Source organism: Vombatus ursinus, unplaced genomic scaffold, assembly GCF_900497805.2.
Source record: "Vombatus ursinus unplaced genomic scaffold, bare-nosed wombat genome assembly UNPS02014794.1, whole genome shotgun sequence".
Lineage (NCBI taxonomy): Eukaryota > Metazoa > Chordata > Mammalia > Diprotodontia > Vombatidae > Vombatus > Vombatus ursinus.
The window spans coordinates 18,171,235-18,198,337 of NW_020954572.1; the positions used below are offsets into that span (position 1 = coordinate 18,171,235).

At 49.8% G+C, this 27,103-nt stretch overlaps 2 protein-coding genes across 7 annotated transcripts in view; one reads left to right on the forward strand and one right to left on the reverse strand.

The window, feature by feature from the left end:
- Positions 1–10,091, forward strand: part of PPIP5K1 (diphosphoinositol pentakisphosphate kinase 1) — a 43,166-nt gene extending 33,075 nt beyond the window's left edge. For all 5 annotated transcript variants that reach the window (XM_027869960.1, XM_027869962.1, XM_027869961.1 and 2 more), the window contains one exon: positions 8,167–10,091. In XM_027869960.1, coding sequence (XP_027725761.1) covers positions 8,167–9,080 — 914 coding nt within the window. In that variant the 3' untranslated portion in view covers positions 9,081–10,091. The remainder of the gene's footprint in view (positions 1–8,166) is intronic.
- Positions 10,092–11,329: 1,238 nt separating this feature from the next.
- On the reverse strand, positions 11,330–26,178 carry MAP1A (microtubule associated protein 1A). 2 transcript variants are annotated; one of them, XM_027869959.1, is made up of 6 exons: positions 26,116–26,178; positions 22,161–22,243; positions 21,757–21,897; positions 13,664–21,509; positions 13,265–13,485; positions 11,330–13,007 (listed from the first exon to the last, which is right to left on the reverse strand). In XM_027869959.1, exons 4-6 carry the CDS (start codon positions 21,357–21,359, stop codon positions 12,852–12,854), a joined length of 8,073 nt encoding a protein of 2,690 aa, XP_027725760.1. In that variant the 5' UTR covers positions 21,360–21,509; positions 21,757–21,897; positions 22,161–22,243; positions 26,116–26,178; the 3' UTR covers positions 11,330–12,851. The 2 variants fall into 2 exon arrangements, with proteins under 2 accessions (XP_027725760.1, XP_027725759.1); XM_027869958.1 differs by lacking the exon at positions 26,116–26,178 and having other exon boundaries at positions 13,664–14,184; positions 14,281–22,547.
- Positions 26,179–27,103: the final 925 nt, after the last annotated feature.

A 27,103-nucleotide genomic window follows, 5' to 3' on the forward strand; every position in this document is an offset into this window, starting at 1 on the left:
TACTTTCTAACGTTTTTTGCCATTGTCTCCTATGTCTGCTTTTGCCTTGATGTCACAGAGTATCCACGTACATATTGACTTGGTTTGGAGGATGTTATTGAATTATTCAAAGAACTTTTTTTAACTTCATGCTCAGCAATAGATATTGATGCATAATCAGTAATTATTTTTACGTTAATCTCTTTGTTTATGTTCATCATGAGATGTGCGATCAAAGTGAGATCACCAAATGTCTTATTGTCCGTGGGCTTACAATGAAACCAAATTTGCAAACTCTTTCATTTGTCTTTTCAAAGAGATACTATTCTCTCCCTTCTAGTTAGCTGTGGCTTTCTTCTATTTTCTCATTTCATCTAGAGAAAGAATGCCATCATTGATATAGTTCATTCCTCCAGTAAAAAAAAAAATCTATTCTTTGGCCATTGAACAAGGATTTCACATTTAGAGTATCAATAGCTAAGTTAATGTTAACAGTCTGAAACTTGTGTGATTCTTAGCACTTTCTTCCTCCTCTTCTACCATTTTGCTAGTATCACAGTAGAAGCAGCTAAGGATGGGGGGTGGTATTGTAGGCACACACAAGACTGAAAGCCATTTTGTATTTTTCTTTGTTTCTTGGGTTGCCATGGCCTGAGAATTCCACACCTAGCAGCCAACCTAGTCATGATGAGCTTCTCCATATTTAGCTAAGATAAAAATAAAAACAGCAGGCAGAATGTCATGGGGCACATATTCAAGGCCTTTCCATCTTAGTAGAGCATGCCAGTGCTTGTGCTTCCTTAGTACCCTTTAAGAACCAAAGATTACTGCTATACCATGGTGAGGCATATGTAAATGCATAAAGGGCATCCCAGAAGTCTTAGCATAGCTTTTTTTTTTTTTTTTAGGCAATTGGGGTTAAGTGACTTGCCAGGGTCACACAGCTAGAATCAAGTTTGGTCTGAGGCCGGATTTGAACTCAGGTCCTCCTGACTTCAGGGCTGGTGCTTTATCCACTGTGCCACCTAGCTGCTCTTTAGCATAGCTTTTAACCTTCATAATTTAAAACTGGACTAGGCTCTGGGATACACTGGATATATGGCCAGACCTGTGATTTTGTCACCATAGGGAACTTCCAAACGAGGAAGTCTGCATCAAGTCTGTCAGTCCTCAGTGTCTCTACAACTTAGTCTTAGAGAGTTGCTGAGAGCACTAAGAGGTTAAGTGATTTGTCCAAAGTCACACAAATAGTATGTGTCAAAGATAGGATCTGAATTCATGAATTCCTGATTTTGAAGTTAGTTTTCTATTTGCTATGCTTTACTGTCTATCATTTATATACACATAAACACACATAGTCAGTAAAAATGTATTAAGCACCTACTGTGTTCCAGGCATTGTGCTAAGCTCTGGGGATACAAACAAAGGTAAAAGACAGTCCCAGCTCTCAAGGAGCTCACAGTCTAATGACCCTTAAACAACTATGTACAGACAAGCTATATACAGGATAAATTGAAAATAATCAATAGAGAGAAGGCGCTAGAATTAAGGGGGATTGGGAAAGGCTTCCTGTAGGTGGGATTTCACCTGAGACTTAAGGGAAGTCAGAGAAGCCAAGAGGCAGAGATGAAGAGGGAGAATATTCCAGGTTCCATGGGGAACAGCCCCATGGATGCCTCGAATGGGGAGATGACATGTTTTGTTTGAGGAACAGAAGTATGAGTGGATTGCAGAGTATTTGGTGGGATATAAAGTGTGAGACAACTAGAGAGGTAGCAGGGGAGGGCCAGGTTATGAAGGGTTTTGAACTTTTATATTTGATTCCGGAGGTAATGTGGAGCCACTGGAGTTTATTGAGTGGGGAGGGGTGATGATCTGGTCAGAGCTGCTTTTTAGGAAGAGGACAGAAGTCAGTTTGACAGTTGAATGGAGGATGCACTAAAGTAGGGAGAGGCTTGTGGCAGTGAGATCAACCAGCAGACAATTTCAGTAGTCTATGCATGAGGTGATGAGAACCTGCACCAGGATGGTGGCAGTGTCAAAGAAGAGAAGGGGGCATATATAAAAGATATTATGACCTTGGAAATAGATGGGATATGGGAGTTGAGAGAGAATCAAGGATGTGAGCCTGGGGGACTGGTGGTACCCTGAACAGTAATAGGGAAGTTTGGAAGAGGGAAAGGTTTTAGAGAAAAGATTATGACTTCAGTTTTGGACATGCTCAGTTTGAGATGTTCAGTAGGCAGTTAGAGATATGAGACTGGAGATCAACAGAGAAATTAGGGCTGAATAAGTTAATTTGAAAATCATTAGCATAGAATTGAATCTGTGGGAGCTGACGAGAGTGCCAATTGAAGTAGTCTAAGAGGGAAAGGAAAAGAAAGCCCAGCACAGAGTCCTCCTGTTAATAGGTCTACTGTTAATAGGTATGATCTGGATGAAGGTCCAGCAACAGAGACTGAGAAGGGGTCCTCAGATAGTTTAAGAGGAGAACCAGGAGGGAATAGTGTACCCAAAACCTAGAGAGAAGAGAGTATCAAGAGGAGGGTGATCAACAGTGTCAAAGGCTGCAGAGAGGTCAAGAAGGATGCAGAGTGAAAAAAGGCCATTAGATTAGAAGCTCATAAGTAACTTTGGAGAGAGCAGTTTCAGTTGAATGATGAGACTGGAAGCCAGACTGTAGAGAGTTAAGAGTCAAAGGGAAGAAAGTGGAGGTGCCTGTTGTAGGTGGCCTTCTCAAGGAGTTCAGCCACAAAAGACAGGAGAGTGATTGGGGGGAGGGAAGTGAGGGTTTTTTTGAGGATGGGGAGATGTGGTCTTGTCTGTAAGTAGTAGGAAAGTAACTAGCAGACTGGGAGAGTGGCTATGAGAGAGGGTTCAAATTGTTGGAGAAAATGGGACAGAATGGGATCACTTGTGCATATAGAGCGGTTGACCTTAGCAAGGCAAAGGGCCACCTCTTCATATGAGATTGGAGTGAAGGAGACATTGGAGGTCAAAAGCATCTGGGTAATGTGAAGAAGAGAAGAAGAAAGAGTTATCAGTGAATGGCCTCATTTTTTTCAGTAAAATATAAGATAAGGTTCTCAACTAAGAGGGTCGGGTTTGGGAGAAAGGACTGTCACAGTGATGTTCCTAAACAGAGGTCTGACTATGTCACAAACCCACTCCATCCCACCCCACCCCACCCCACTCAGTAACTCCCTTATAACCTCCAGGATCAAATATAAAATCCTCTAGTATTCAAAGCTTTTCACATGTATACATGTACACACACACACACACACACACACACACACACACACACACACACACACACACACACAGAGTATATTCCAAATAAGAATTACTATCCAGGAGTGAAGGCTCAGTTGGTATTAGATAATAAATTTATAGTGAACCCAGTTGGCATAATTGTGTTACTTCCTCCAGTGGCATTTACACATCATATAAGTGAGAACAAGGAAAGTATATGGTGGGATGGAGGGTGTAGGACTTGGTAAGGCATGAGATGTGACAAATGGTCAAGATATTGCAGGGTAGAGGACAATGTATAAATGAACTGGCTCACTACTGGATTAAACTGCAGAGGGAGGAAAATGAGGCCAGAGTAGGGGTAGTATCCTGGGATAGCAGAGAGGGGTGGAGAGACTGCAGGTTGTGGTGAGGTCTAAGAATACATTTAGAAGAAAGGCTAAAGGAGTGATAGAAAGTTAGGTGGTTGTGATCCAAGAGAGGAATTTCAAAGTTATGGATAGTGCGAAGTGCAGCAATAATGAGTTATGGGTGAGATCAAGGGTATTGCTATCCTTGGTAGGGGATGAGGGAAGGGAGAAGTATTTGTTTTTTGTTTTTTTCTTTTTTTTTCTTTTTTTTTCTTAATTTATTTTTAGTTTTCAACAATCACTTCCATAAGCTATTTTTCTTCCATAAGCTTTTGAGTTTTAAATTTTCTCCTCCCTCCCCATCTTCCTCCCCAAGATGGCGTGCAATCTGATATAGGCTCTACATATACATTCCTATTAAACATATTTTCACAGTAGTCATGTTGTAAAGAAGAATTAGAACCAATAGGAGGAACTCCAAGAAAGAAGAGACAAAATAGAAGGAAAAAAGAGCAAATAGTATGCTTCGATCTGCATTCAAACTCCATAGTTCTTGGGAGAAGTATTTCTTTTTTTTTTTTTTTTTTTTGGTGAGGCAATTGGGGTTAAGTGACTTGCCCAGAGTCACACAGCTAGTGAGTGTTATGTGTCTGAGGCTGGATTTGAACTCAGGTCCTCCTGACTCCAGGGCCAGTGCTCTATCCATTGAGCCACCTAGCTCCCCCAAGAAGTATTTATTAAACATGTATTATGTGTCAGGCACTGTGCTAGTACTTTAGAATATCTCATTTGATTTTCACAATAACCCTGGGAGGCAGGGGCTGTTATTATCCTCATTTTACAGTTTGAGGAAACTGAGGCAGACAGAGGTTAGGTGACTTGCCTAGGGTCATATGGCTAGTAAGTATCTAAGATCACATTTGAACTCAGGTCTTCCTGACTCCAGCTTTCTATCTACTGCACCACCTAGCTGTGTGGTTGAGTTGGAAGAAAGGTACAGGTTATGAGAGTTGAAATTGATGAACTGAGAAGCCAGGGGGCATTTACTTGTATGTTGAAGTCCCTGAGTACAAGTGTAGGGAATAGGGTATATGGGAATACTGTGACCCAGGTGCTAACATCATTGAGAAAGAATGACCTAGGATGCATAGAAGACTGCAACAAGGATCCTGAGAGCGTGATATAGATAGTATGGAGTGAATCTCAAAGGTGGGAATGTTAAGTGATAATGGCTCAGTGGGTCAGGGGGATCAAGTGTCCCTAGTATTGGAGAGAGTGGTAGGTATCTGTGAGTGCAAGAAGAAGGAAAGGATATAAGAAGAAGAGGTAAAAGATGAAGGCAGTTTTGTTAACACCAGGATGAGAGTTCAGAGGGCATGATGGAAGGGACTGGGCAGAGCTTGATAGAGAATCAAGAGAGATGGTGCTCAAGTGGATGGAAATGAGAGAGTAGAGACTGGTAACACTTGAAGGGTTTTTTTCATTTGTTTGTTTTTGCCTAGGCAGCTAGTGATGCTGAAAGGGGAAAGTAGGAATTTGCTAATCATTAGATAGGGAAATACCATTGGGCTAGGGCTTCTGCTTGCAAGTGCATGAAGACAGAGGGCAATATCGGTTTTTGGGTTTTTTTTCCTCAAGCACCAGGGAATACAGGATATCGAATTGGGTTTCTGGGTCTGGTCTCTGCATATCTGGTGATTGGCTGTTCAGGAGCATGACCGAATTTATTTTCACTGCCAGTTCCTTTGCCTCATTCTAAAGTGGCAGGGGACATTGCATATTGCATCCCTGCACAGGAAATATGTGAATGACTTCTGGTCAGACTTGCTGTCTGAGCCATAGACAAAGTCCTGATTTCAAGCTCAGTGTCTGACTCTGATCCCTGGTAGAATCCTGGTGGCAGGAGGTTTGTTCAGGTTCTTAATGGTTATTGGGGGTTGTAGGGAGGGTGGGATAAAGGCATTATTGCTTTTTTTTCTGGGCATATATTGGTAAGGAAGGTCTGCAGGGTTGTGGGGTTTTTTTTGTTTTTGTTTTTGTTTTTGGCAAGGCAATTGGGGTTAAGTGACTTGTCCCGGGTCACACAGCTAGTGAGTATCATGTGTCTGAGGCCGGATTTGAACTCAAGTCCTCTTGACTCCAGGGCTGGTGCTCTATCCACTGTGCCACCTAACTGCCCCCTCTTTTTTTGTTGTTTTTTTTATTTTGTTTGCTGGGTTGTATTGATATAGGACAGGGCAGACACAGCCTCCACAATGAGGTGGTTTCCAAATCCAGTCCCTGAGAGGCATAGGAGTTCTAGCCTTACTCTCCCAGAATCACTGATAGGGAAAGGAAGAGTTGGTGTTAGAACAAAAGTTTTGGTGTTAATGAAGGGGTCCCCCCACCCCGATCCTGAATGGAGGGCTGTAGTTTTGCCATGATGACACATATTTGAGTAGGGGCAATCTCCCAAGTGGGGCATTGGTCAAGGACAAGAAGGCCCCCAAACCAAGCTTGGGGGTGGGGAGGGGTCCAATGATAGAGTCCAAGGAGGAGTAGAGGTTGGGGCAGAAGTTTTCCTATTAGTGGAAGCCTCCATTTGGTTGGGTTTGGTAGTAAAAACCTGTAGTATTGTTGTAATGACTCAAGGTAGATTAGATTGCCAGGGATGAGAAGAGGCCCCCAAATTCAGCTCCTGAGTGGGACTTTTACCTTGGTTAAGCCATAGCATCTCCACTCTGGCAGTGGAGGCTTTTATCATTGTTGCAGTGACTCAGGATGAAGTAACAGGTTCCAGTGTAATAGATTCCCCTAGAGGAGGGGCTTCCAAACCCCGTCCTTGATCTGGGATAGTTCATCCTATCTCATTGGTCAAGGGACAGCAGCTCCCAACCCCCCAACTTCTCACTTCTGCTGACACAAACTGCTCTTGGTTCCTTTTCTTTTTAGTAGATTTATCCAAATGTTCTAGCCTTTTAATGTCTTTTTGGAGCTAGGCTCAGTCATTCATTGTGTTTACTATTCCCCCACCAGCAGCTTGGTGTTATCTGTAAATCTGATAAAGTATGCTTTTACCCAAGTCACCAATTAAAAAATATTGAGTAGAGTAGTATCAAGAACAGATCCCTGGGGCACTCCACTTAAGACTCCTCCAAACTTCCGAAGTTGGCATCAGGACATTAATTAATACTCTCTGGGTCTAATAACTCAGCTAGTTATCAGTCTGCCTAAGTGTACATCTCTCAATCTTGTCCATGAGGAGTGCAAATGACTTCCTCAAAAGCTTTGCTGAAATCCAGGTGCATGTCTTTAGCATTCTCCTGATCCACTAACCCTAATAAATGGAAATGAAGTTAGTCTGACTTGACTAGTTATTTGAGCAGTTTTGGGCTGTAGTTCTCCACCCATTTTACTTTAGCTAACTTTCCCCTCCCCTCACCAAGGGAAATTTAAAGATATCCAAAACAGTTACAGTATTCCAACATCATCTCAGATCAGAATTCAACCTAACACAAGTCACTGGCCAAGTTTTCTTTTTTTAATCCCTTTCTTTGCATGTGGATTTCTTAGCCCAGAATAAGTAAAATCTAATAACAGATTGGCATGGCTGGTGCAGTATACTTCTGATTCCCAGGCTCAGTTCCTCTTTCTCACTTCATTCCATTCTTGTGCAAGAGAGAGGGTGGATGTTCAAACAAGATCCTCAGAATCCAAACTCAGGGCAGATTTGGGTTGGCAGTGCTGCCAGATCTGAAAAGTGGAGAGTCTCTCCTAAAATATGTTTCCTTGTATTATAAGATTGTTTTGAGAAAAGTACTTTTTAAACCTTCAGTTGCTGTTTTTATCTCTATTCTCTCTGATATGAGTGATTTCATATATGAATTATATATGATCATAAACACATGTATATATGTGCACATATTTCTATGTACATACGTGTACATGTGTATGTATCTTTACACATTGTGTAAAGATGGGGACCCCCAGCCCCTACCTCCATTCCTCGCTTATGACACATTTCCACACTGCAGCTGCCCCAAGCTTTGCAAGTTCATCCAGGATTGGGGGGGATGGAGCCAGGGGAGGAAGGGAACAAGCATTTATCAAGTGTTTATGTACTGGGCACTGTGCTGAGTGCTTTACAAATATTGTCTCATTTGAAGGCACTTTCCTATATGGCCTTAAACATTCCCACTCTAAGCTTTAGGGTGTCTCATGATGATCTTGTACCTGCCTTGCTCCCTTCTCTTTTGAAGGTTTCTATGGTGCCAGGCCCCTGAAAATTATATATTCTTAACTCATCTCTGACTCATTTCATTCCTTAACCAAGATATTTAAGAAACATTTATGTAGTGCCTACTGTGTTGAGTGCACTATGCTAGGCCCTTAGGAGAGCTATGGAGTTAAAAATAAAACGTGGTCCTTGCTCTCATTGAGGTTACAATTTAATAGGACAATAAAAGACAAACATACCAAATATTATTTCTGATAAATTAGAACAAGACTGGCTCCGGCCCAGTCTGGCAGTTCTAGCTACATATAGAGGGTGGTGCATAGTCCTCTGGCTATCCTGACTAAGTCCCTTTGCTTTGCTTTACAGATAGCAGTGGTCCCTCCAGCACTGTATCTAGTGCTGGTCCCTCTTCCCCTACTTCAGTAGATGGTGGCTCCCATTTTGGCTTCAGTGACCGTCCAAACCTGAGTTCTCAAGTGAGTGAGGAACATCAAAGTCATGGGCAGCCTCAGGAGATCCCTGAGGATGGGGGCAAGGAGACCACAGAGATGGGAAAAGGGCCCTCTAAAATCATCCAGCCATCTCAGGAAATGCCTGCAGAGAGTGGCCAGCTGTTACAGGAAGCCCTACCTGAAGGGGTAGACCAGGCATCCCAAGTGGTTCTCATGAAAGTTGAACAGGTGACTCAGGGAGCCTCTGAGGTCAATCAGCTGTCTCCAGAGGGCCCTATCGAAGTTGATCAGCCCTCTCAAGAGATTACTGTGAATGTTGATCCACTTTCAAAGGAAGCCCCTAAAGTTGGCTTCATGTCCCAGAAGATTCCTGAGGAGGTTGAGCAGCCAAGCCAGGTGGCTGGCGAGGAGGCTGACCAGCTAAGCCAGGAGGCTGGCGAGGAGGCTGACCAGCCAAGCCAGGCGGCTGGTGAGGAGGTTGACCAACCAAGCCAAGAGGCTAGTGAGGAGGTTGACCAGCCAAGCCAAGAAGCTGATAAGGAGGTTGACCAGTACACTCAGCAGGCTGATGAGGAGGTTGACCAGTCAACCCAAGAGGGTAGTAAGGAAGTTGATCAGCTGCCACAGGAGGCTTCTGAAAAAACTGACTTACTGTCTCAAGACAGTCTTGGAGAGGTTGACCAGCTGACCCAGGAGGGTACTAAGGTCAATCAGCTATTTGGAAAGAATGTTCTTCAAGACCAGCACCCGTCTAGTGACCCAGATCCTTTAGACCAATCCCTGACCTTCAACCAGCAGTCTCCCTTCCCACCAGCACCACATGACTAAGCACTCTTCCATTAGTGGTCACATTGCACCAGTCATTTGAACCAGCAGCAGTTTTGCTGGCCACCTCACCTACTAGTGACAGGCCTTGGCTCCAACCAGAGGGCTCTGAGGAAGCAACCTCTCTCCTCATTAAGAGGTATATTATTAGGGCAAGAGCTGGGCTGGGGTGGAGCCAACTCTGCTAAGGGTCCCTTGGTTCTGGTTGCCTAATTAGTGTCCTCAGCTCCTTAGAATAGGCCAGAGGGTTCCAGGTAACTGAGAGTTGAATGAAATGTCCTTTTGTTGCTAAAGACAATTAAGGACCAGCAAGGATAAGAGAAGGGATCCAAGATGAGGGCTCTGCATTCTGGCTAATGCCCTAGGAAAGGGTGAAAAACCTCCCAAGGTCCCTTGGGCCCCATGGGCATTCAAGAGGTCTACCCAGTGTTCTCTGGGCAGGTTTAGGATGGCCAATCAAATTGGGAGAGGGAAAGAGGATCCCATTCCCCAATTAACCATCCTGGGTGGCCACTGATACTGAAATTGGGCTATAGATGTTCCCATATTATCCCCAAGTGCCCCCCTCCTATCCACCTGAACAACAGCTCTGGCATAGGATGGGTATCAAACTGCTGTAAAGATTTAAGAGTAACCACTTAAAGCTGCTTTAGGGGTATCTTGCCTTCAGGGGACCCTTGGCCAACTGCTGAGGGGTATCTTGGCTTAGTGTGGGGAGAGAGTCTATAGTGGAGAGAATCAGGTTTTATTTTAAGCAATTAGAAGAGATCACTATTGTATAGACAGGAGCAAAGATTTAATATATATATATGTGTGTGTATGTGTGTGTGTGTCTATATATATATGCATATATATATGTATATATATATGTATATGTATATATATGTATTTCTGTAGTGAGGCCAGGGCTGGGCCCACTAGGGACCAAGCACTCCAGGGTCCCTGTGAGGTTTGTCCTTGCTTCTCCATGTCCGTAGGGCCAGGTGTGATTGTGAAGCTTTTCCCAAAGATGGTGGGGGGAGGGAAGGGTGGGAAGGGAGATACAGTCATTTGGGTTGGGTGAGGGCAGGAACATTGTGAGTGCTCAATAAATATGAAATAATGACTTTAGTGGTGTGCTGGTCTAAGTGTGAGCATGATACCAGGCATAGCTGGGTGAGTGGTAACTGGTATAAGATTCAGTATTGTTGATAACTAATGCATTTGGATAGGAATGCAGTAAAAAGCAAATGGAGGCCAACTATTCTAGGAGATCTCTGTGGACCAGCTCACCTGGGGAAGCTTTGAGAAGTTTGACCAGTGGAGTGGGGGTCAGGGAAGGAGGGTATAGCTATCTGAGTTACTAGAAGCCTGGGTTTCTCACACATTTTTTTTTTTAATAAGGCAGTTGGGGTTAAGTGACTTGCCCAAGGTCACACAGCTAGTACGTGTCAAGTGTTTGGTCTGAGGCTGGATTTGAACTCAGGTCTTCCTGACTTCAGGGCCGGTGCTCTATCCATTGCGCCACCTAGCTGCCCCATCTTACAGTTTCTTACTAGATTTGTGGAGTCACCCTCCTCTGGATCACCATCCCTGAACTTGGCTGTGAATCTTCAAGGAACATTTTGGGGAGAGGCTATGCCGTTTTTTGCCTCCTCTTTCAATCCAAGTGTAGATACTATTCCCAAGATAGTGAGAGTCCCTATAGTTTCAGCTTCTCTCTCCCCACCCCTTGCAACCTGACCACTTATAGCAGGCCCATACAATCACAGCTTCACTGGGACCCTACCCAGCTCCCCACTTTCCCGTAGTCTGCTCTATAGGTGTGAATTTTCATGGTGGTATCTGAACCCTAGGAGATTCTGGATCTTGTAGACAGTGGGGGACCCTACAATTAGTCTATAATCCTAATTGGTTATTAACTATCAGTCCCTGCTTCCCTTGGACTCTAAATCCCTTTCTCAGGAATCCTCCCTAAATTGTTACTGTTTCTTCCTACTCATAAACTCTTGTTTTCTGTGCTTAAGCTTTTCTACCTGTTTTCAGAAACCAGCACAGTGTCCCTGTGGGGCACAAGGACATCCCATCCCTCCCTTAATACATTAAGGTCTTTTGGAGGCTTCTGGCCACCCTCCTTTGAAGCTGTGGTGAATCATACGAGATCTAAGACCCCTTGGGAGAAGGGGCAGCAGTGGGAGGAGCAGAGAGGGAGAAACTGGGGTCCATGGGCCAAGCAATGTGTGAAATCAACAAGAGCCTGGCCACCCAGGTGGTAACTGCCACAAAGTTGGTTTATTGTTAATGTTCGAGGTGGCTCCTTTACAACAGTGGGAAGATGAGTGTGTGGGGGGCCAGGGGAAGGAAGGTTGGGCAGGGATGAAGAACAGAGCAGCAAGGGAAGGAACAAGGAAAGTAACTGCTTTTGGTTTCTTCCCTTCAGGATAGGAGCTGAGCCCATTCAACCAGCTGTGTCAGGGTCTGGGCCTCACAATCTGGCAGCAGACTGGCAGGGCAACACATGGACTTTCTGGGGGGGGGGGTCCCTTTCTCTCAGGTGCCATGTTCAGCCATTTTGATCCTGCAGGGATGAGCTGCAGTTTAGTTCCACCTCCTCCCCTGCACTCCCCCCCTCCCCCATCCCACTCTTCCTCTGCTATGGCTTCCACCTCCCAGCTCTAATTTCTGGGAACTCTGGGCTAGGGAGGAAATAGGTATCCCGATCTTAGCGACAGGATGGCAGTAGGGTATTGGGAATGTTGGGGGTATTGCACAATGTTGGGGTGTCAAATGTTAGGGTTCAAGCAGTGGCGTATTTTCACCCATTACACACCAGGCCAGCATAGATGGCCACATGCATAGAAGCCAAGCAGGAAAGGTTTGGGCAGTAGCATGGGAGGGAATATGCCATGGAGTCCGGGGGCTTGGATAAGCTCTGGGATTGGGCTGGTCTGGTTCCTCCCTCATCCCCTCTGCTGCCCAACTGGCCTGGCCTGGGCATTAAGCCCTTGGCATATGAATGAGATTAGAGGCAAGATCCCTGCCTTTGCTGCCTACCAATGAGGGGCAGAGGCTGATAGGGGAAAGTAGAACCTCCCCTCTTCCCCAGTTTGGCCCATTGGTCAAAAGAGCTTCAAGTTTTGGATTGAGACATTCAGATGTAAAGGAATCCTGGGGGCAGGGTAGCAGCAAGACACCCCCAACTCCTGCCACAATTGGAGGGTGGGAGACAGGGTTGTAGCTCTGGGCATTTAATGGACTCCTCATTTAATTATCATGTCCCCAGGTCATATAATAAATTATAATTGGAAATCCTGGGATGCAAAATAAATACTTTTGGGATAGGGAGGCCCCCCAGGAGTGGGGAGTGGTCTTCCTCCATGCTAGAAGACAGAGCTCTCCATGAGAACCCTGGGTCCTGTACTTATTCCCACCCCTATACTCCAGCCTTTGACAGTACTGGAAGAAAGTGAGTTATTCCGAGGTTGCCAGGCAGCAAGTGACCTTCCCCTGTCCCCATTTTGTGCCTACCCCACCTCCCTGCTCCCTTTGGTTCTGGGGAAATCCTTTGGTTCTGAGACCTCTCTCAGGCCTGTGGATAAAGGGAAAGGAGACATTGTGTATGGGGGGGTGGGGTGGGGAGGAAGGAATGATGCCTCCCACTCAACACAGCCCCCAGAACCCAAGCATCTTGCCCCATTCAGCCTCCATAGCCCCCCACTCCCAAAGGACTCAGCCTCAGCCATTCTCTGGGAAAGCTGGGGAAAGGGGTATGAAAGGGAGGGGAAAGTGGTCCCTTCAGAACTCGATCTTGCAGGCCGGGAAGGACTCATCCTGCATGACCACCGTGCTGCTGCTGGCCAGGACAAGGACATTCAGCTGTTGCTGCTGCTCATGTGTCTGCTGATACCATTCACGGGTCACTTCTGTGTCATGGGTAGGGATCAAAGTTACCTGAATGGGGATAAGGTTGGGAGAAGAAACGTGCCAAGGAGAAGTAAGAACAGGATAGCATAATTTCTAAGAATGGATATAGGTGAAAGGATGGGGAAAGTTAGTAAGTCTTACTGATCTTTGTAGCCTCCCAAATCCAGTGGGTTTTCCCCCACAAAAGTCCACAGAAAGATTCAGATTATGTTCTATCTCTGCTTCGGACAGAGTTGGGCACAACTAGGGTTTGCCCCTCTTTGCCAGCTCCTGCTTCTACTCACCTGCAGATTCTCTCCCCACTGTGCTTTGCCCTCCAGCAGTGCATCCAAGACGGCCCTGCTTGGCTCTCCATTGGCGGGGTCATTCCCACTGACCACATAGTAAGCTGCCCGCACACGGCGGAAGAAGTCAAGGTCAGCGGTTTTGCCACTGCAGTGATTAGGGATGTAAGCAAGGTCCACATACACTGGAGGGCCAGAGCCACCCTTCTGGCCCATGGCAGCTATAGATAAAGAAATGTCAGAATCCTTGGTTATAATAAAGGGGAGCAAAAACAGGACCCACCTCTTGCTGCTTCCCACCAACTCTCCACTTTTGCTCTACCACCACCTTCTTTCAGGCACCAACCTTCCATATCCTATCCTAAATCAAACTCTCTTCCTTTTGTTTTTGCTACTTACTTGAACCAGTCTTGAGCCCATTGACCAGTCCTTTGGTCAGAATGTTGTGTCCGTCCTTTTCTTCAGGTGGTACCTGGCCTGCGGTGGCACGGGGCCGAGGTGGGACTCGGGAGGTGCGTTCGACGGGGCCCTTCCCAGGAGTGGGAGAGCGTTTGCCCCGAAGATCCAGTCGCCTGGCAGGGGAGGCTGGCTTGGCCCTGCCTAGGGCCCTTCGCCCACTCCGCCCCTTTTCCTTCTCCTTTTCCCGAAGCCGGTCAGCCCGCCCCGCTTCTGTACTTAGACCCTCTGGGTCAGCCATGCACACGTCAGGGCGTGGAGGGGGTGGGTGGGGGTCAGGTTGGGGAGCTGGGGGTGGGTCATGGACAGGCCGGGGATGGTGTGCCCCACTGACTCCCCCTGCTTTGTCCACGGGTAGGAAGTCACCATCTTCGTCTGAGTCCAGTGCTGCCTCAGCTGTGATGGAGGGACACTCCTCAGTCTCTGGGGGGACATCTGAGTCTGACTGTGAGGAGCCCGAGTCACTAGCAGAAGTGGGAGGTGTCTCATCAGCCACAGGGCCTGGTCCCCCAACGCCTCCTGGCCCCCCCACCCTGCGCCGTCCCCCTCGCCCAACTAACCGTGCCTCTTCAGTGGAAAGATCGCTATCATCAATGGACCTGGGCAGGGAAGGGTTGAGAAAAGATGGGGACAACTCTCCACAGCAGGGCCACGACTCAGCAGCACATCCTTGAGGCCCAGATTCTGGCTCAGGGGAGGCACTGCTGGGCTGGCTCCTTGCAGATCCTCCTGGACACAAGGGCCGCTCTGGAGATAACAGGGTGGCTGGCCGGGTGCACTTCTCTGCTCCTTCAGGCCAGCCTCCACATTCCCAGTCTGGGCGAAGCTCAGCTTTCTCTTCAACTTCTTTGGCTGTGGGGAGCCCTGGGGGACTGGGGCTGGCCTCAGTAGGGCCATTAGCTGCACAGTCCCTGGATGGGCTTGAGCAGGATCCCAGGACCTTGGCGGCTGCTCCCGAGCACTCCAGGCGGCAGGGCAGGGTACCATCATCCATGTCCCCAGGTGTGCCGGGGGCAGGGGCAGGGCTCAGTGTGGCTGGAGGGGCTGGGCTCAGTGTGGTTAGGTCCCAGAGGCTTCTGCCTTCTGGTTCTGCTCCTGCTTCCATCTCCCCAGCTGCCAAGCTCAGAGGGAAGCTCTCAGCCACACTGGTGATGACGGGAGTGGTGGCCTCAGATGAGGAGCCCTCCGAAAGAGCAGGTGAGGCAGGCCGGGGCAAACTGGACAGGAGAGGAGCCCCGGGAGAGGTGGGGGATGGAAGCTGGGGTAGTGAGGAGTCTAGGCTAGGAGCCTTGGTCACCTCCAGGTACTCATCATGCCGTGCCCTTGTTGGGGGTCCTGGGGTGAGAGCTAGCGCACGATCCCCAGAGAAGGCAAGGGAGCCACAGGGTGCAGATCGAGGCTCAGCCGGGGAGGGCAGCTGCGGGGCGGACGGCTGCAATGAGGAGAAACCAAAGGCTGAGGCAGGAAAGTCCAGGCTAGGCCGAGCTGGGGCGGGGGGTGAGCCAGAGGAAGCACTAGCAGGCACTTCAGAGCCAGCCTTGGGAATAGAAGGTTCAGCAGGGGTGGGGGATGGGGGACTTAAGGGCCGGGCTTCCTTCTCTGGTGGCTCCCGGGCCCCCTTCTCCAGCTCAGAGTCGCTGGCCTGTTCATCCCAACATTCTGCCTGCCCTCCACCTGACTCTTTTGGGGATAGGGTTACCCCTTCTGGTCCGCAGCTCAGGATGTTTCCGTCAGGAAGGGGACTAAGGGCTTTGCTTGGAGCAGCAGCACAGGGAGGCACAGCTGGGGGGATGGGACCCTGCTCTTGCTCGATTTCCTGCCTCAGTGCACCCTGTCCAGGAAACGCTGCGTAGTGGAAGGCTATGTCTGTACTTCGGTCCTTAGGAGAGGCTGGAGATGACAGCTCTTTTTCTGCAGGGGTGTGCCGGCCAGCTGCCTCTTCCTTGGCTGAGATTCGCGGGGGCCAGTCCCCCACTGCACCCAGTGGGGGCTCCCTGGTTGGACAAGCGGAACTGAAGCCAGAGAGAAGCACCTGCTCATAGATATCCGCATACTGAAAGCTCCTCTCCTCGGGGTAGGGTGTGGGCTCCCTCTGCTCCGGCTCTGTCTGTTCAGGCTCCTTGGCTTTGGAGCGCTCGGGAACCTCTGAGCTTTGAGGGCCTCGGTCGGAAGTCTCATCCTCCTTTCCACTCTCTCCCTCTCCTTCAGCCTTTCGGTAGTCTTTTCCTAGGGGTGAATACGGCCCTCCTTCCAACTCAGCTGCTCCCTCCTGCACTGCAGCCACCACGCTATCATACTCAGCCATACCCCAGGAGAAAGGGGCAGGAGGGAGTGGCTCTGGGGCAGGTGTGGGGGGTACTGGAGCAGGGGACTGAGGTGCTGGGGGGAGCGGCCTGTCCTTGGGGACCCATGGCGGGATCTCAGCCAGCCACGAAGGTGTAGTAGGCTCTTTCTGTGTAGTGGGTTTGGGTTTGGGCTCTGGGCTGGGGGTCTCTTGGCCGAGGACTGAAGGAGCAGCAGCATGATCCAGAACTGAGCAAGCCATCTGCCCAGCCAGCTCAGGTGGGGAAGCTGGAGGGGAAATGATCTCAAAGGGGGAACGAGTTACCCTCTCCTTCTTTGGTGGAAGTCCAGTAGGGGACTCTGAGAGCCAATGCTCCATCTCCAGTTCACCCTGTGGTGACGGCTCCTGGAAACTCTTATAGTCTGGGATCCAGGGGCTCCTGGGTGCGTGATCCAGGGGGAGCACCTCTTGGTCATCATCCGGTCCCTCATCGAGGAAGGTGCTCTCCCGTTCTTCGCTGTACCGGGGTCGGGCCCCTGGGCCTGGGGCCCTGTCCAGTTCATGTGGGAACCAGACCTTTCTCTCACAACTCAACTCCCTCCAGTATGTTTCCTCTTCTGCTGCCCTGTCCTCTGGTTCTTGCCAGTACCTGTCTTGCTCAGGGGCCCTGTCTTCCCACCTTGGAGCAGTCTCTCTTTGTTCCCCAGCAGCAGCCTCCCTGGTTGGGGCCGGGCCCTGCCATTCTCTGCTCACGTCTTCCCGTTCCCTCCAGCATTTCTCCTCCTGCTCTTGGGACTTGTATTCCCAGATGGAGGCCGTGGTCTTCTCTAGGGTTTTGTCCTCTGAGGTCTTTTCTTTCTGCTCCAGGGCCTTGTCTTTTTCTGCTAGGATCCTATTTTCTTCCTGTGTTTTTACCTGCTCTGGGGCCTCGTCTGGTGATTTATCCTGCTGCGTTGGGGCTTTGTCCTCGAGGACCTCGCCTTTTTCTTTTGTGGTTGCGTCCTCCCTCATTGGGATCTTTTGCTCTAAGTCCCTGTCCCCTTCCACAGCTGTGTCCTCCCCTTCTTGGAGTCTGTCCTTCTCTTTCAGGGCCTCTGCTTGGGCCTTGTCCTTTTCCTGGGCCTCATACTCCTCCAGTTCCCGGTTCTTCTCCAGGGCCTTGTTCTCTTCTAGGGATTTGCCCTTCTCCAGGTCCCTGCTCTTTTCTACCAGGGTCCTATCCTTTTCCTCCAATAACTTGCCCTTCTCTTCAAAGGTCTCGTACTGCTCCAGAGCCTCATCCTTTGGTTCTGGGGAACTTGTCTTCTGCTCCAGGGCCTTAATGTCCTGCCCTGGGGCCTCACCCTCCCACCCTGGGGCTGTGTCTTTCACAGCTGGGCTCTGAGGGGGCTTAGGGCCTTTAGTGAGAGAGCTGTCCAAGATCAGATCATCCTGCTCAGGGCCTGGGGTCAATCCAGGAGAAAGCTTCAAGTCTCTCAATACCTCAGTGGGAGAGGAGTGACTGGCAGATGCCTCTCTGATGGGGCTGTTTTCGGTGACATGGGTCTGAACAGTGTGTGTTGGGGATGTTTCCGTGACAGGAAGCCCCATGGCTGGATGGTCAGATGCAGGGGCCAGGTGATGAGTGGCATGCTCAGCCAGGGCTTGAGGCACTCTCTCCTCCTTTTCTTGGGTCAAATCCCCAAACTGGAGAGTACCTAGACTGTCTGGTGACAGTTGCTTGGAGGAGATATCTAGAGAAGTCTCCTTGCTAGGACTCTCTTCAGAGAGAGAAAGTGACCTGGTATCCTCAGGGGAGACTTCTGGCCAATGGTCCTTGGGTAGGTCATGTGCTGCTAAGCCCTGAGGAGACTGTGAAGCAGGTTCTTTGCTGGCAGAGATTGCCTTGGGTATTGAGACAGACTCAGCATCTTCTGGTGAGGGAATTCTGCTAGAAACCTGTGGTGGTTCAGCCCTTTGGATCCTGTCTGCCTCTTGGAGTGAAGCCTCTAGGCCTTTAGGAAGGGTCTCTGCACTAGGAATCAGGGCTGGGCTCTCTGGAGCCTTCACAGTCTCTAAGACAGCAGCTTTGTCCTGTTCTGGAATCTCTGGGATTCCTCTCACAGTTGTTTCTTGGGTTTGAGGGCTCGTGAGTATTGGCGTATGCTCCTTCTCCTTTTCTGGTTCTCTTTCCACAGTTTCTGATCTGGGCTTTTCCTTAGAACTGTCTTCCTTGCCAACTCCCGGTGTACGTCCAGCCTCTCCCCAGGAAACTGCTTCATCAAAGTCCTGAGGCTCAGACTTATCCTCCACTGGGGACTGGTGGAATGGTGTGTGGGCAGCACTGGGTGGGCCTGAGGGGGGTGGTGATGCCATCTTGACCGTACTGTCATCAGGACTGAAGCAGCGTTCCTCTGGCTCCCCAAGGATGGGTTCCCCTGAGTGGAGAGTGGATCCAGGAGTGTCAAAGAGTGGTGATCCGTAGTGATCCTGCAGTTTTTCTGATAGCTCCACATTAGGTGTCTCATCTCCCTCCTCCTCTTCTGCAGCTCCCTCTCCAGGCAGGCCTCTTCCTGGGACTTCTCCCTTCTTCTCAGTCTCACTGGGCACTGGGAAATCCTCATAGGGTGGAGACTTGAAGCCTTTGTCTTCCTCCAGGGAGGAGGTGGGAGAGATAGTACCAGCAGATGGTACATAGTCTAGGCCCTGAGTAGCTTCAGTGCGAGATGAAGGGATACTAGTGACTGTGTCCAGCAGCAAGGAACTCTTGCCTGTCTCTTCGGTCTGGGGAGCTGTGAGTGAGGCTACTGACTGGTCTTCAGCCACTGATGTGGCAAAGGAAGATAGCTTGTCACACTCGGTGATAGAGGTGGCTGAGGACACATGTTCCTCTTCAGCCAAGGGGGCAGCCACCATGTTGGGAGGGTAAGTGAGGAGTTCTGTTTCTGGGGGCCCATAGCCCTTGGCAGGGGTGGAAGGTACAGTACTATCAATGGGCTGGCTAGTCTCAAAGGAGCTGGGAGCATCAGGCCCGGAGAGGTCATAGGTACCTGGAGGAAACCTGGGTGGGGCGGGGCGCTCCTCAGGCTCGTCATGAATCTCCTCGTCTGAGATGGTCTGCTCTGTTTCTGAGTAGCCAGGGATGGTTTCATCCTGTATATATGAGACATGCTCTGTGGCTCCTGCAGGAGTAGCTAGGCTGCTGAGGAACGATGATGTCTCCTTCTCAGGGGCCTTACCCTGTGGTCCCAGGTCCCGACCCCCAAGAGCCTCCTTGCCCTGTGAGGTGACCTTCAATGATTCCTGCATCTGGTGCTTTTGGTAGAAACCCTCAGCCTTCGTCTCCTCCTCCTGTTCTTCCTCCTCTCCCTCTGACGGATGTACTTCTTCCATCTCTTCCAGCTCAGCTTTTTCAATCACATCCTCCTTTGCCTCTGGTTCACTCTCTTCTCTGGCCTCTTTTCCCTCTAGAAACCTCTCAGCTTCCCTTTGCTGCCCACCCTGGACCTCCCCAGCATCTTCACCCTCCTCTTCTTTGGCCTCAGAACCAGGGCTCCCGACCTTGTAGGCGGGAACTTCGGGGGTTTCTGGGGCAACAACCTCTTTCTCTCCCTTCAGAGCCTCGTCCTGATCCAGGCCTGGGCCAGGAGGCACAATATCCAGATCGGCTGTGCTGGGAAGTCCTTCTTCCCTAGTTTCAGGAGGCTGCGGTCTCACTTCCAGGTCGCTGTCCTTTTGCTCTAGCAAAACTCTCTCTTCACGCTTCATCTCCTCAAAGTCCCGGGTGAGGTCTTCTGGTGAGGATAAGACCAGCTCTCTTGGCGCAGTGACTACCGGCGGTGGTGCCACCTCCTTCTGGGCTGGAGGTGTCCGGGGTTCAAGGGAGACCTCCTTCTCACGGACTACCCGACTCTTTTCTGTCTTGGCCCTGCCTGGGACCTTAGCTTTGTACAGTGTCTTTCTTACCTCAGGAGTAAAGGGTTTCAGGTCTGGCTTAGAAAATTTCTTGGGTTCTGGCTTAGTATCTTTCTTCTTATCCTCCTTCTTAGCATCCTTTTTCTCTTCCCTCTTCCCCTCCTCCTTCTTGATCTCCTTCCTCTCCTTCTTGATCTCTTTCTTCTCCTTGTCCTTTTTCTCTTCCAGTTTTGACACCTTCTCCTTCAGGTGCTTCTTCCCAGTCTTATCTTTGATCAGCTTCCTCTTCTCAGCCTTCATCGCTTCACTGGACTCAGTTCGGACCCTCTCAGTCTTGGCCGCCTTCTCTGGCGGTTTCTCTGGGGGCTCCTTTGCCCGCTTTTCGCTCTTGGCTAGCTCCTTGGCCAGCTCTGACCGGGCCTCCTTTGCCCCTTCTTCAGGCACCTCTTCCCGTTTGGCCAGCTTACCCACAGCCGGCTTGGCAGATGCTTTGAGGCTCTCTCTGCTGTCGGCCCTCTGTTTGATCTTACTGGGTTTCAGGTTAGCCGGTAGAGACCCAGAGGCCAGGTCTTTCTGTGTGGCCACAGGATAGCGGAGGAAGTCCAAGTGACGAAGCTTCTCCAGCCCCTCTAGGATCTTGTTCTGGGGGGCATTCCCAGGGAAAAGCACCCGTACGATCTTCTCTGTGGGACTGGCTGGTAGCCAGACCACCAGGGCAGTGATAGAAGTGAGGTAGGGCACTGAAATCTCACCCTCTTTCCCATTGGCCAGCACGATACCAGTCTTGGCCTTGCTGTTGCCTGCCCACTTTTGCATGAGGAACTGCATCTCCTTGCTGTCCTTGACAGGATTGAGGACGTACATATCCAGCCGGCCCACACCCATTTTGTGGAAGAGAGTCAGTGGCTCGATGGTGTTGCTAACCACCCGGTACAGCGGCTCTGCTTGGATGCCCAGACGGTTCAGGTGCTGTAGGGTCAGGCAGGCCTCCTCGATGCTCCGCTTGGCTTTTCGGGCAGCATCGGGCAGGCGCAGCTTGTCGGGGACGTTAAAGAAGACCACCCCAAGCTCCGGGGAGATGAGATTCTTGACCCAGTCGCTGTAGCTGCTGGAGCCTTGGGACTGTTCCTCCTCCTGCTCTGCCACCTTGCGCTGCAGCAGCCCGTTGATGCCAGGCAGGTTATCCGCACCGATGTGAGTGAGCAGGACTGAGTCGATGCGATCAAGGTGCCTCACCAGCTTCCAGAAGCAGGATTTGCGGTCGGAGCCACCATCCACTAGGATGTTGAAACCATTGACAGCAAAGAGAGCAGAGTCCCCACGACCGCCAGGGAAGATGTAGCAACAAGGCTTGGAAAGCTTGAGGAAGCCTCCAGAAGTAGGGGGCTCCAGAAGGTCAAAGGGAGATGGCACATCCACAGTCTCAGAGACATATTCTGCAAACTCAGCCACACCATCCATGGTGGGCAACGTGGGTTCTGGGTTTAGCCGAAGGTGCAAGGTTTCCTGGGAGCTATATTGGCCCAGGCGGCTCCAATCACCCTCGCCCAGGCACGACACAGTGAGGGAGGCTTGAACACTGGGGTCTCTGTTGCTGAGCAGTTGTGCAACCTAAAGGAACAGGATAAAAACCCAGTCAAGGTCATTGGAGCTGACCTACCTTTCACCTGGTGTTGAGTTCCACCTCTGACCAGGGTCACCACCCCTATTCTTCCCAAGGCTGAGGGCTCTAACATAAGAACCTTTCAATGTCTTCCATGGCCCTCCTTCCTTCTCAGTCCCCAGTCCCCAGTCCCCAGTCCCCTAGTGATTGCCTGCTTTTAGGTTCCCTTCTCCAAAACTCCAAAATGAAGCTCACCTCTGGATTGTGAAGGACCTGGGCAAAATTCTGGTAGGAGTAGGTGCCACTCTGTAGGATGAGGTCCCCACCAGGCTCTGAACTCTGTCCACTCAAGATCAACAGCTTGTGAGCTGATGCACTGCTAAGGAGGGAGTAAACCTAGAAAGAGGTAAGAAATAGACAAAAAGACAACTGTACTTTTCATCTTATTCAGTCCTGTAGGGTGATGCCCTAGTTCCCTTTATGTATATATACTTTGGATTGAGTCTGGTATTGGTACGGTACCTCTGGAAGGGGGACCCAGAGACGGTGGGAAAGGGAGAATTGGGGGTCAAGTGTGGTGACTCTTAGCCATGTGGTAGGAAGCAGGGGGAGAAGGTATCTTAGTGTTAAGAAGGAAAAGCACTGGGCCACTGCCTCACCTCAGAGCTGATGCTCCCTGCATTGGGGTTTACCAAGATGACTGTCTCGAGGGTCTCACTTTGATGACAAAGGGTCCGTTGGCCTGTGATAGAGAGAGAGGCATTTTTGAAATGGAGGAGGGACAGAATAAGGTGGGACTGTAGGAATGATTAAATGAAAAGATAAATACTTGACTTGATGAAAGCATGATGGAGGTTGGGATGGCAAGGCGGGAAGGAATGGGATACTAGGGAACATGAGAATTTGGGGAGGAAAAACGGCTGGCTAGATCAAGAGTACAGTAGGCTGAGCCTCCGTAGCTGGCCCTTCCTCTCCTAGAAGCAGCAAGGTGGTGTAGTGGTTAGAGCACTGGGCCTGGAGTTAGGAGGACCTGAGTTAAAATCCGGCCTCAGACATTTACCAAATACTGACTCAGTTTCTTTAACTGTAAATTACAGATAATAATAGGATTTATCTCCCAGGGTTGTTGTGAGGATTAAATGAGATAATATATTTGCAAAGGGCTCAATATTTGACACACATTTTTAAAAAATCTAACATTTGCATAGTGCTCACTATGTGCCAGGCACTGTACTAAGGGTTCTACAATTATTTTATCACTTGATCTTCGAAACAACCCTGGGTGGTTGGTGCTATTATCATCCCCATTTTACAGATGAAGAAACTGAGAGAGCTGTTCAACACAGTGCTTGGCACATAGTAGGTATTATATAAATGCTAGCTATTACTATTTTTAAAAAATCATTCCTACCCTTTTCAGGGACTGCTACCCTGCCTCTCCTCGAAACTGGTTATCTGCTTTCTCCTCTAGTTACCCAGGAATACTCCCAGTCCTCCCCCTCTACCCTCCCACCCCAGTGCTTTGTCTACTGGGACTCCTGCCTCTGACTGCCTGGTTGACAAGGAGCCTTTGTCCAACTCGAGCCCTGTGCTCCTGGTGCTGCCTGGGGGTAGGGGGCCCAGCTGGGAGGTCCCCCAAGACCATGATCCTCACTCGGCTTCCCTCCCATATCCTCCCATGGACTTTCATACCTTCAATGGGGCTAGGAATGGGTAGATGGTCTCTTCTGAGCAGCGTCCAGGGCTTTCCCTACCTCTCCCCATCCCTACTCCACTTCCAGTATTCTTTTTAGAAAGGCTCAGAGAAGTCCATAGTATATAATAGATCCCTAAGTTTGACAGTTCATAAATAGAAAGATGGCTGTACTCTCTTACTCTGTTCTGTGGGCATACTGGACACCCCAAATCCCAACACATATCAAGCACCAGGCAGAATCTCAGCGCTTTCCTGAACCATATCACTTTCTGAAACCCCTAAGAGTCCCAGTTTAATAAAACCTCCCTGAGAATCCTGGCAGGGAGTGGTCTGAGAAGGCATTGTAGTAAATAGAAAAATTCTCTGGACTAGGAATTAGGAAACCTGAGTTTAAGTGCTGGTTCTGCCATTAAAATAGCAGTATGACCTTGGAAAAGTCATTTAACCTCTGGATGCAGTCTTCTCATCTGCAAAATGGGGGGACAGGAACTAGATTATCTCTAAAGCTTCTTTTAGTTCCAAAATTTTATGATTCTGTGATTCCCTTTTCCCACTTCTGCCTCTCCCCTAGCTATGTTCCCTGTGTCCAGGCACAGAAAGCAGAGTATGCAGAGAAGGGTTGGATAGCTACCCAAGGAACTGAGGAGAGAAAGGAAATGCTCCAGTTCCCCTCTCCCCCCATCCCCACTTCCAGATTCACATTCTATCTCATTTCTTGGAATCTTAGCAAGAAATCAATGCATAGGGTATAAAAATCAGGTGGTGAGTCAGGCAGATGAATAGAGAGCTAGCACCCCCTGTGTTTACCCTTAGCCTTTTAATCATATATTTCAGGGTAGTAGAGGAGTTATCATGGGTCTAGGTTGGGAGGGGATACGAAGGTGGAAGCCTAGCCTCTAACTGGTAATTCTCAGTCCTGGGTCCTTCATGCCCTCCCTCTCTAACTTGCCAGGCCAGGGTGATTTCAATAAAGGCATTTCTGAGAAAGATGCATCTGACCCCAAACCATAAGATGTAATTTGGAAAGAATGTAGAAGAGGAATATCAATATCAAGACCAAACTGAAGGAAGGGAAGAGTAGGAAATCCAGAGATGTGGAGGGGGTAGAAAATCCAATATGATTTAGAAGTAAAGAATCTTAAAAGGAGAAAGGGGACTTAGGGGGGTCTATTCAGCTGGTCTGGGAGTAAAAGGCTAGACTGGGGCTGGGTTGGGAGATATAAGGGGTCATCCATAACTTATCTTGATGGAAAGAGCCTGAGCCCCCCTCCCATTACTCCCATACTCCAAAAGTCATACATTCCAACTAAAAATGTAAAAACCAAACAAACTGATTGGCATCACACTTCAGGATTCCTATTTGGCCCTAAGAAATCAATCTGAAACACCCCTCCCCTTCTCCTTTATTCTGATGGTCTTCTCGGAGTTCAGTCCAGCCCCCTGTAACTAAAACCCCCTCCCTCCCAATTCTGTCTCCATCATGCTCAGAGTGCCAGTTACCAAATATATGGTTTATCTTCCTCCTTGCCCCCATACCCCCATAAGGTCCTGATCTCTCTCCCCTTTTCCCTTAATTCCCTTCACTGGAGTGAGGGGCCAAGGGTATAGGACCTTACCCCATTCTTCCTCTTCCCTTAGGAAAGGCTCCCTAACAGCTTCCCTTGCTCAGGGATATCGGGGCACTTTTCTGGGTGGGAGGTGGGGGTGGGGTGCCGAGCCAGGGCAGTGGAGGAAGCAGGTGGTTCCGCAGTAAGGCCGGGTGTGTGTGGGGGATGGCTCCAGCAGCTGCAGTGTGCCGCAGTGTCTATGTATGTGTGTGTGTGTGTGTGTGTGTGTGTGTGTGTGTCTGTGTGTGTTCAGCTCCTCCTCTCTCTCCTCCCCCCTCCCCCCCACACCATGACAAGTCATTTTCTTGGCTGTCTCTGCAAGGCGGGTGGGGTGAGGGGTAGGAGTGTGTGGGAGAAGCAGGAACAGAGTGTGCCCCTCAAAGCACGGACCCTTACTTTGGGAATGAAAAGCAAAGATGAGGAGGGGGCTGCAAGGACACCACAGGAAAGGATTGGCCTGGAAACCTCAAAGGCTCAGGCTGGGAGAGTAAGGATGGCTGATGGTGAGGGTGAAGCTCCCAATCTCAGCCATGGTTCCAGCCAGTCAAGGGGCAGGGCCTCAGGGGGTGCAAGTGATAGGGGTTTCTAGATGCCTGGGACTGACATTCACTGACAGGAAAGGATAACGGCTGCAAACTAGCCTGTCCTGGAGGACGCTCCTGCCACGTTTCAATGACCCCATCCCCCAGTTACCCCCCAATACCCCCACAGTATTCCCTCCCATCAGATGCCCATTGCAGTGTCATTTCTATTCCCTCCTTGCCCCCCCCCCCCCATCTCCCCAAGCAGCTGGGAAATCTGGCAGCTGAGGCTCAGGGACCCTCCCACTAAGGCATATTCTCCATACCAGCCTTGGCCCCCCCACCCCTCAAAAATCCCCTCCCTTTACACCAAAGATTCTGCCCTCCATGTCTGTGTCATCCCAGGCTGCTAAGGGATGGGGTGGGGGGAGGGGGAGGCGCAGGGAGTGAGGGTCCTGGCTTAGATATTAGGATCATCATGCAACATCCTCAGCCTCAGAGCCCTACAGCTCCACCCGGTCTATATCAGGACTGTCACAGACACAAACTGGGCTGGTCCCTGCCCCAGTCCTGGTCCTCCCTGGCCTCCCGCCCTTGCATTCCTCCTTCTTCTGACCATCCTTGGGCCTGTCTGCTACCCCACCCCTAGGCTCCAGAGTCCCAAATTATTTATCCCCACCTTGTCCCCCCTCGCCCACTCCCCAGCTCCTCTTTTGCCTTTCCTCCTGTGCCCACCGTTCCCCCATCCTTAGCCTTCCCCTCCCCTCCCCTCCTCCAGTCCAGCTCCTACCCTGGGGTGTGGGAGGGGGGCCCTCATGGAGGCGGGTGGCTTCGGCCCCAACCAGCAGCGATAGGGAAGAGTCTGCAGCACTTTGGGGGGGGAGGGCTTGGCTGGTTGGGGGGAGGTAGGCGGGATCAGGGCGGGGATGGGGGGCTGGATCCATGACGAGGCACTAGAGTCTTAACTCTTTCCTCACCCTCACTATATTCCACTCACTTCACTTCGGGAAGATACTGAGGGAAAGGAATCTGGGGGGGAGACTAGGGACCATAAAGAAGCAGGAGAAAACAACCTCTCCCCTCACCCCCAGCTCTGCCAGCATGGGATTCTCTCCAACTCTGTCAATTAAGACATTTACTGAACTTTAATATGCACAGAATTTTCTGCTAAGCATGGGGTGGGGGGGGGCCATACAAAGAAGCAGGAGATGACTATCTCTTCCCCCACCATCTGCTCTACCCTTGGTAGGTTCAAGGGAGCACTCCCCACGTCCCAGAAGGAGCAAGAGACAAAGAGGCTGGAGGGGAGGGAGGCCGAGAAGGATGGAGAGGAAGAGGGACAGAGCCAAGGGAACACTGGGAAGTGGGGAGGCAGTGAGAGGGAATCAAGCACATAACTTCATGAAGCTTCATCTAGTCCTGAACCTGTAGCTGAACTAAGGAGCGAAGGGAAATAAGGCCCATCTTAAAGCAGGGGCTTAAGGTTTTTCATTTGATGGGGCATAGGGACACCCTGTGAAGTCTGAGACAAGTGTGGCCGAGGAAATGTTCTGCAGTCCCTCCGGATTCATCATTCTCCAGTTACTGGGTGTGAAGAAAGGAACCTCTGATCTGATCTGCTGCTGTGCCCTCTCTGAGAATTCCTGGGGAAGCCAAACCCAAATCAATTTTTTTTTTTTTTTTTTTTTTTTTGCGCAGGGGGTCTGTCTGGACCTGTGATTTAATCACAAAGTCATGGACCTAGAGCTGGAAGAGACCTCAGAGGTCACCTAGTAAAA

Coding starts and splice junctions, on each gene's coding strand:
- MAP1A (XM_027869959.1), bottom strand. CDS start 21,359: ATGGATGGTGTGGCTGAGTTTGCAGAATATGTCTCTGAGACTGTGGAT. Junction 13,486..13,663: donor TGGGCTCAAGACTGGTTCAA/GTAAGTAGCAAA, acceptor CTTTATCTATAG/CTGCCATGGGCCAGAAGGGT. Junction 13,008..13,264: donor AGTGGGGAGAGAATCTGCAG/GTGAGTAGAAGC, acceptor ATCCCCATTCAG/GTAACTTTGATCCCTACCCA.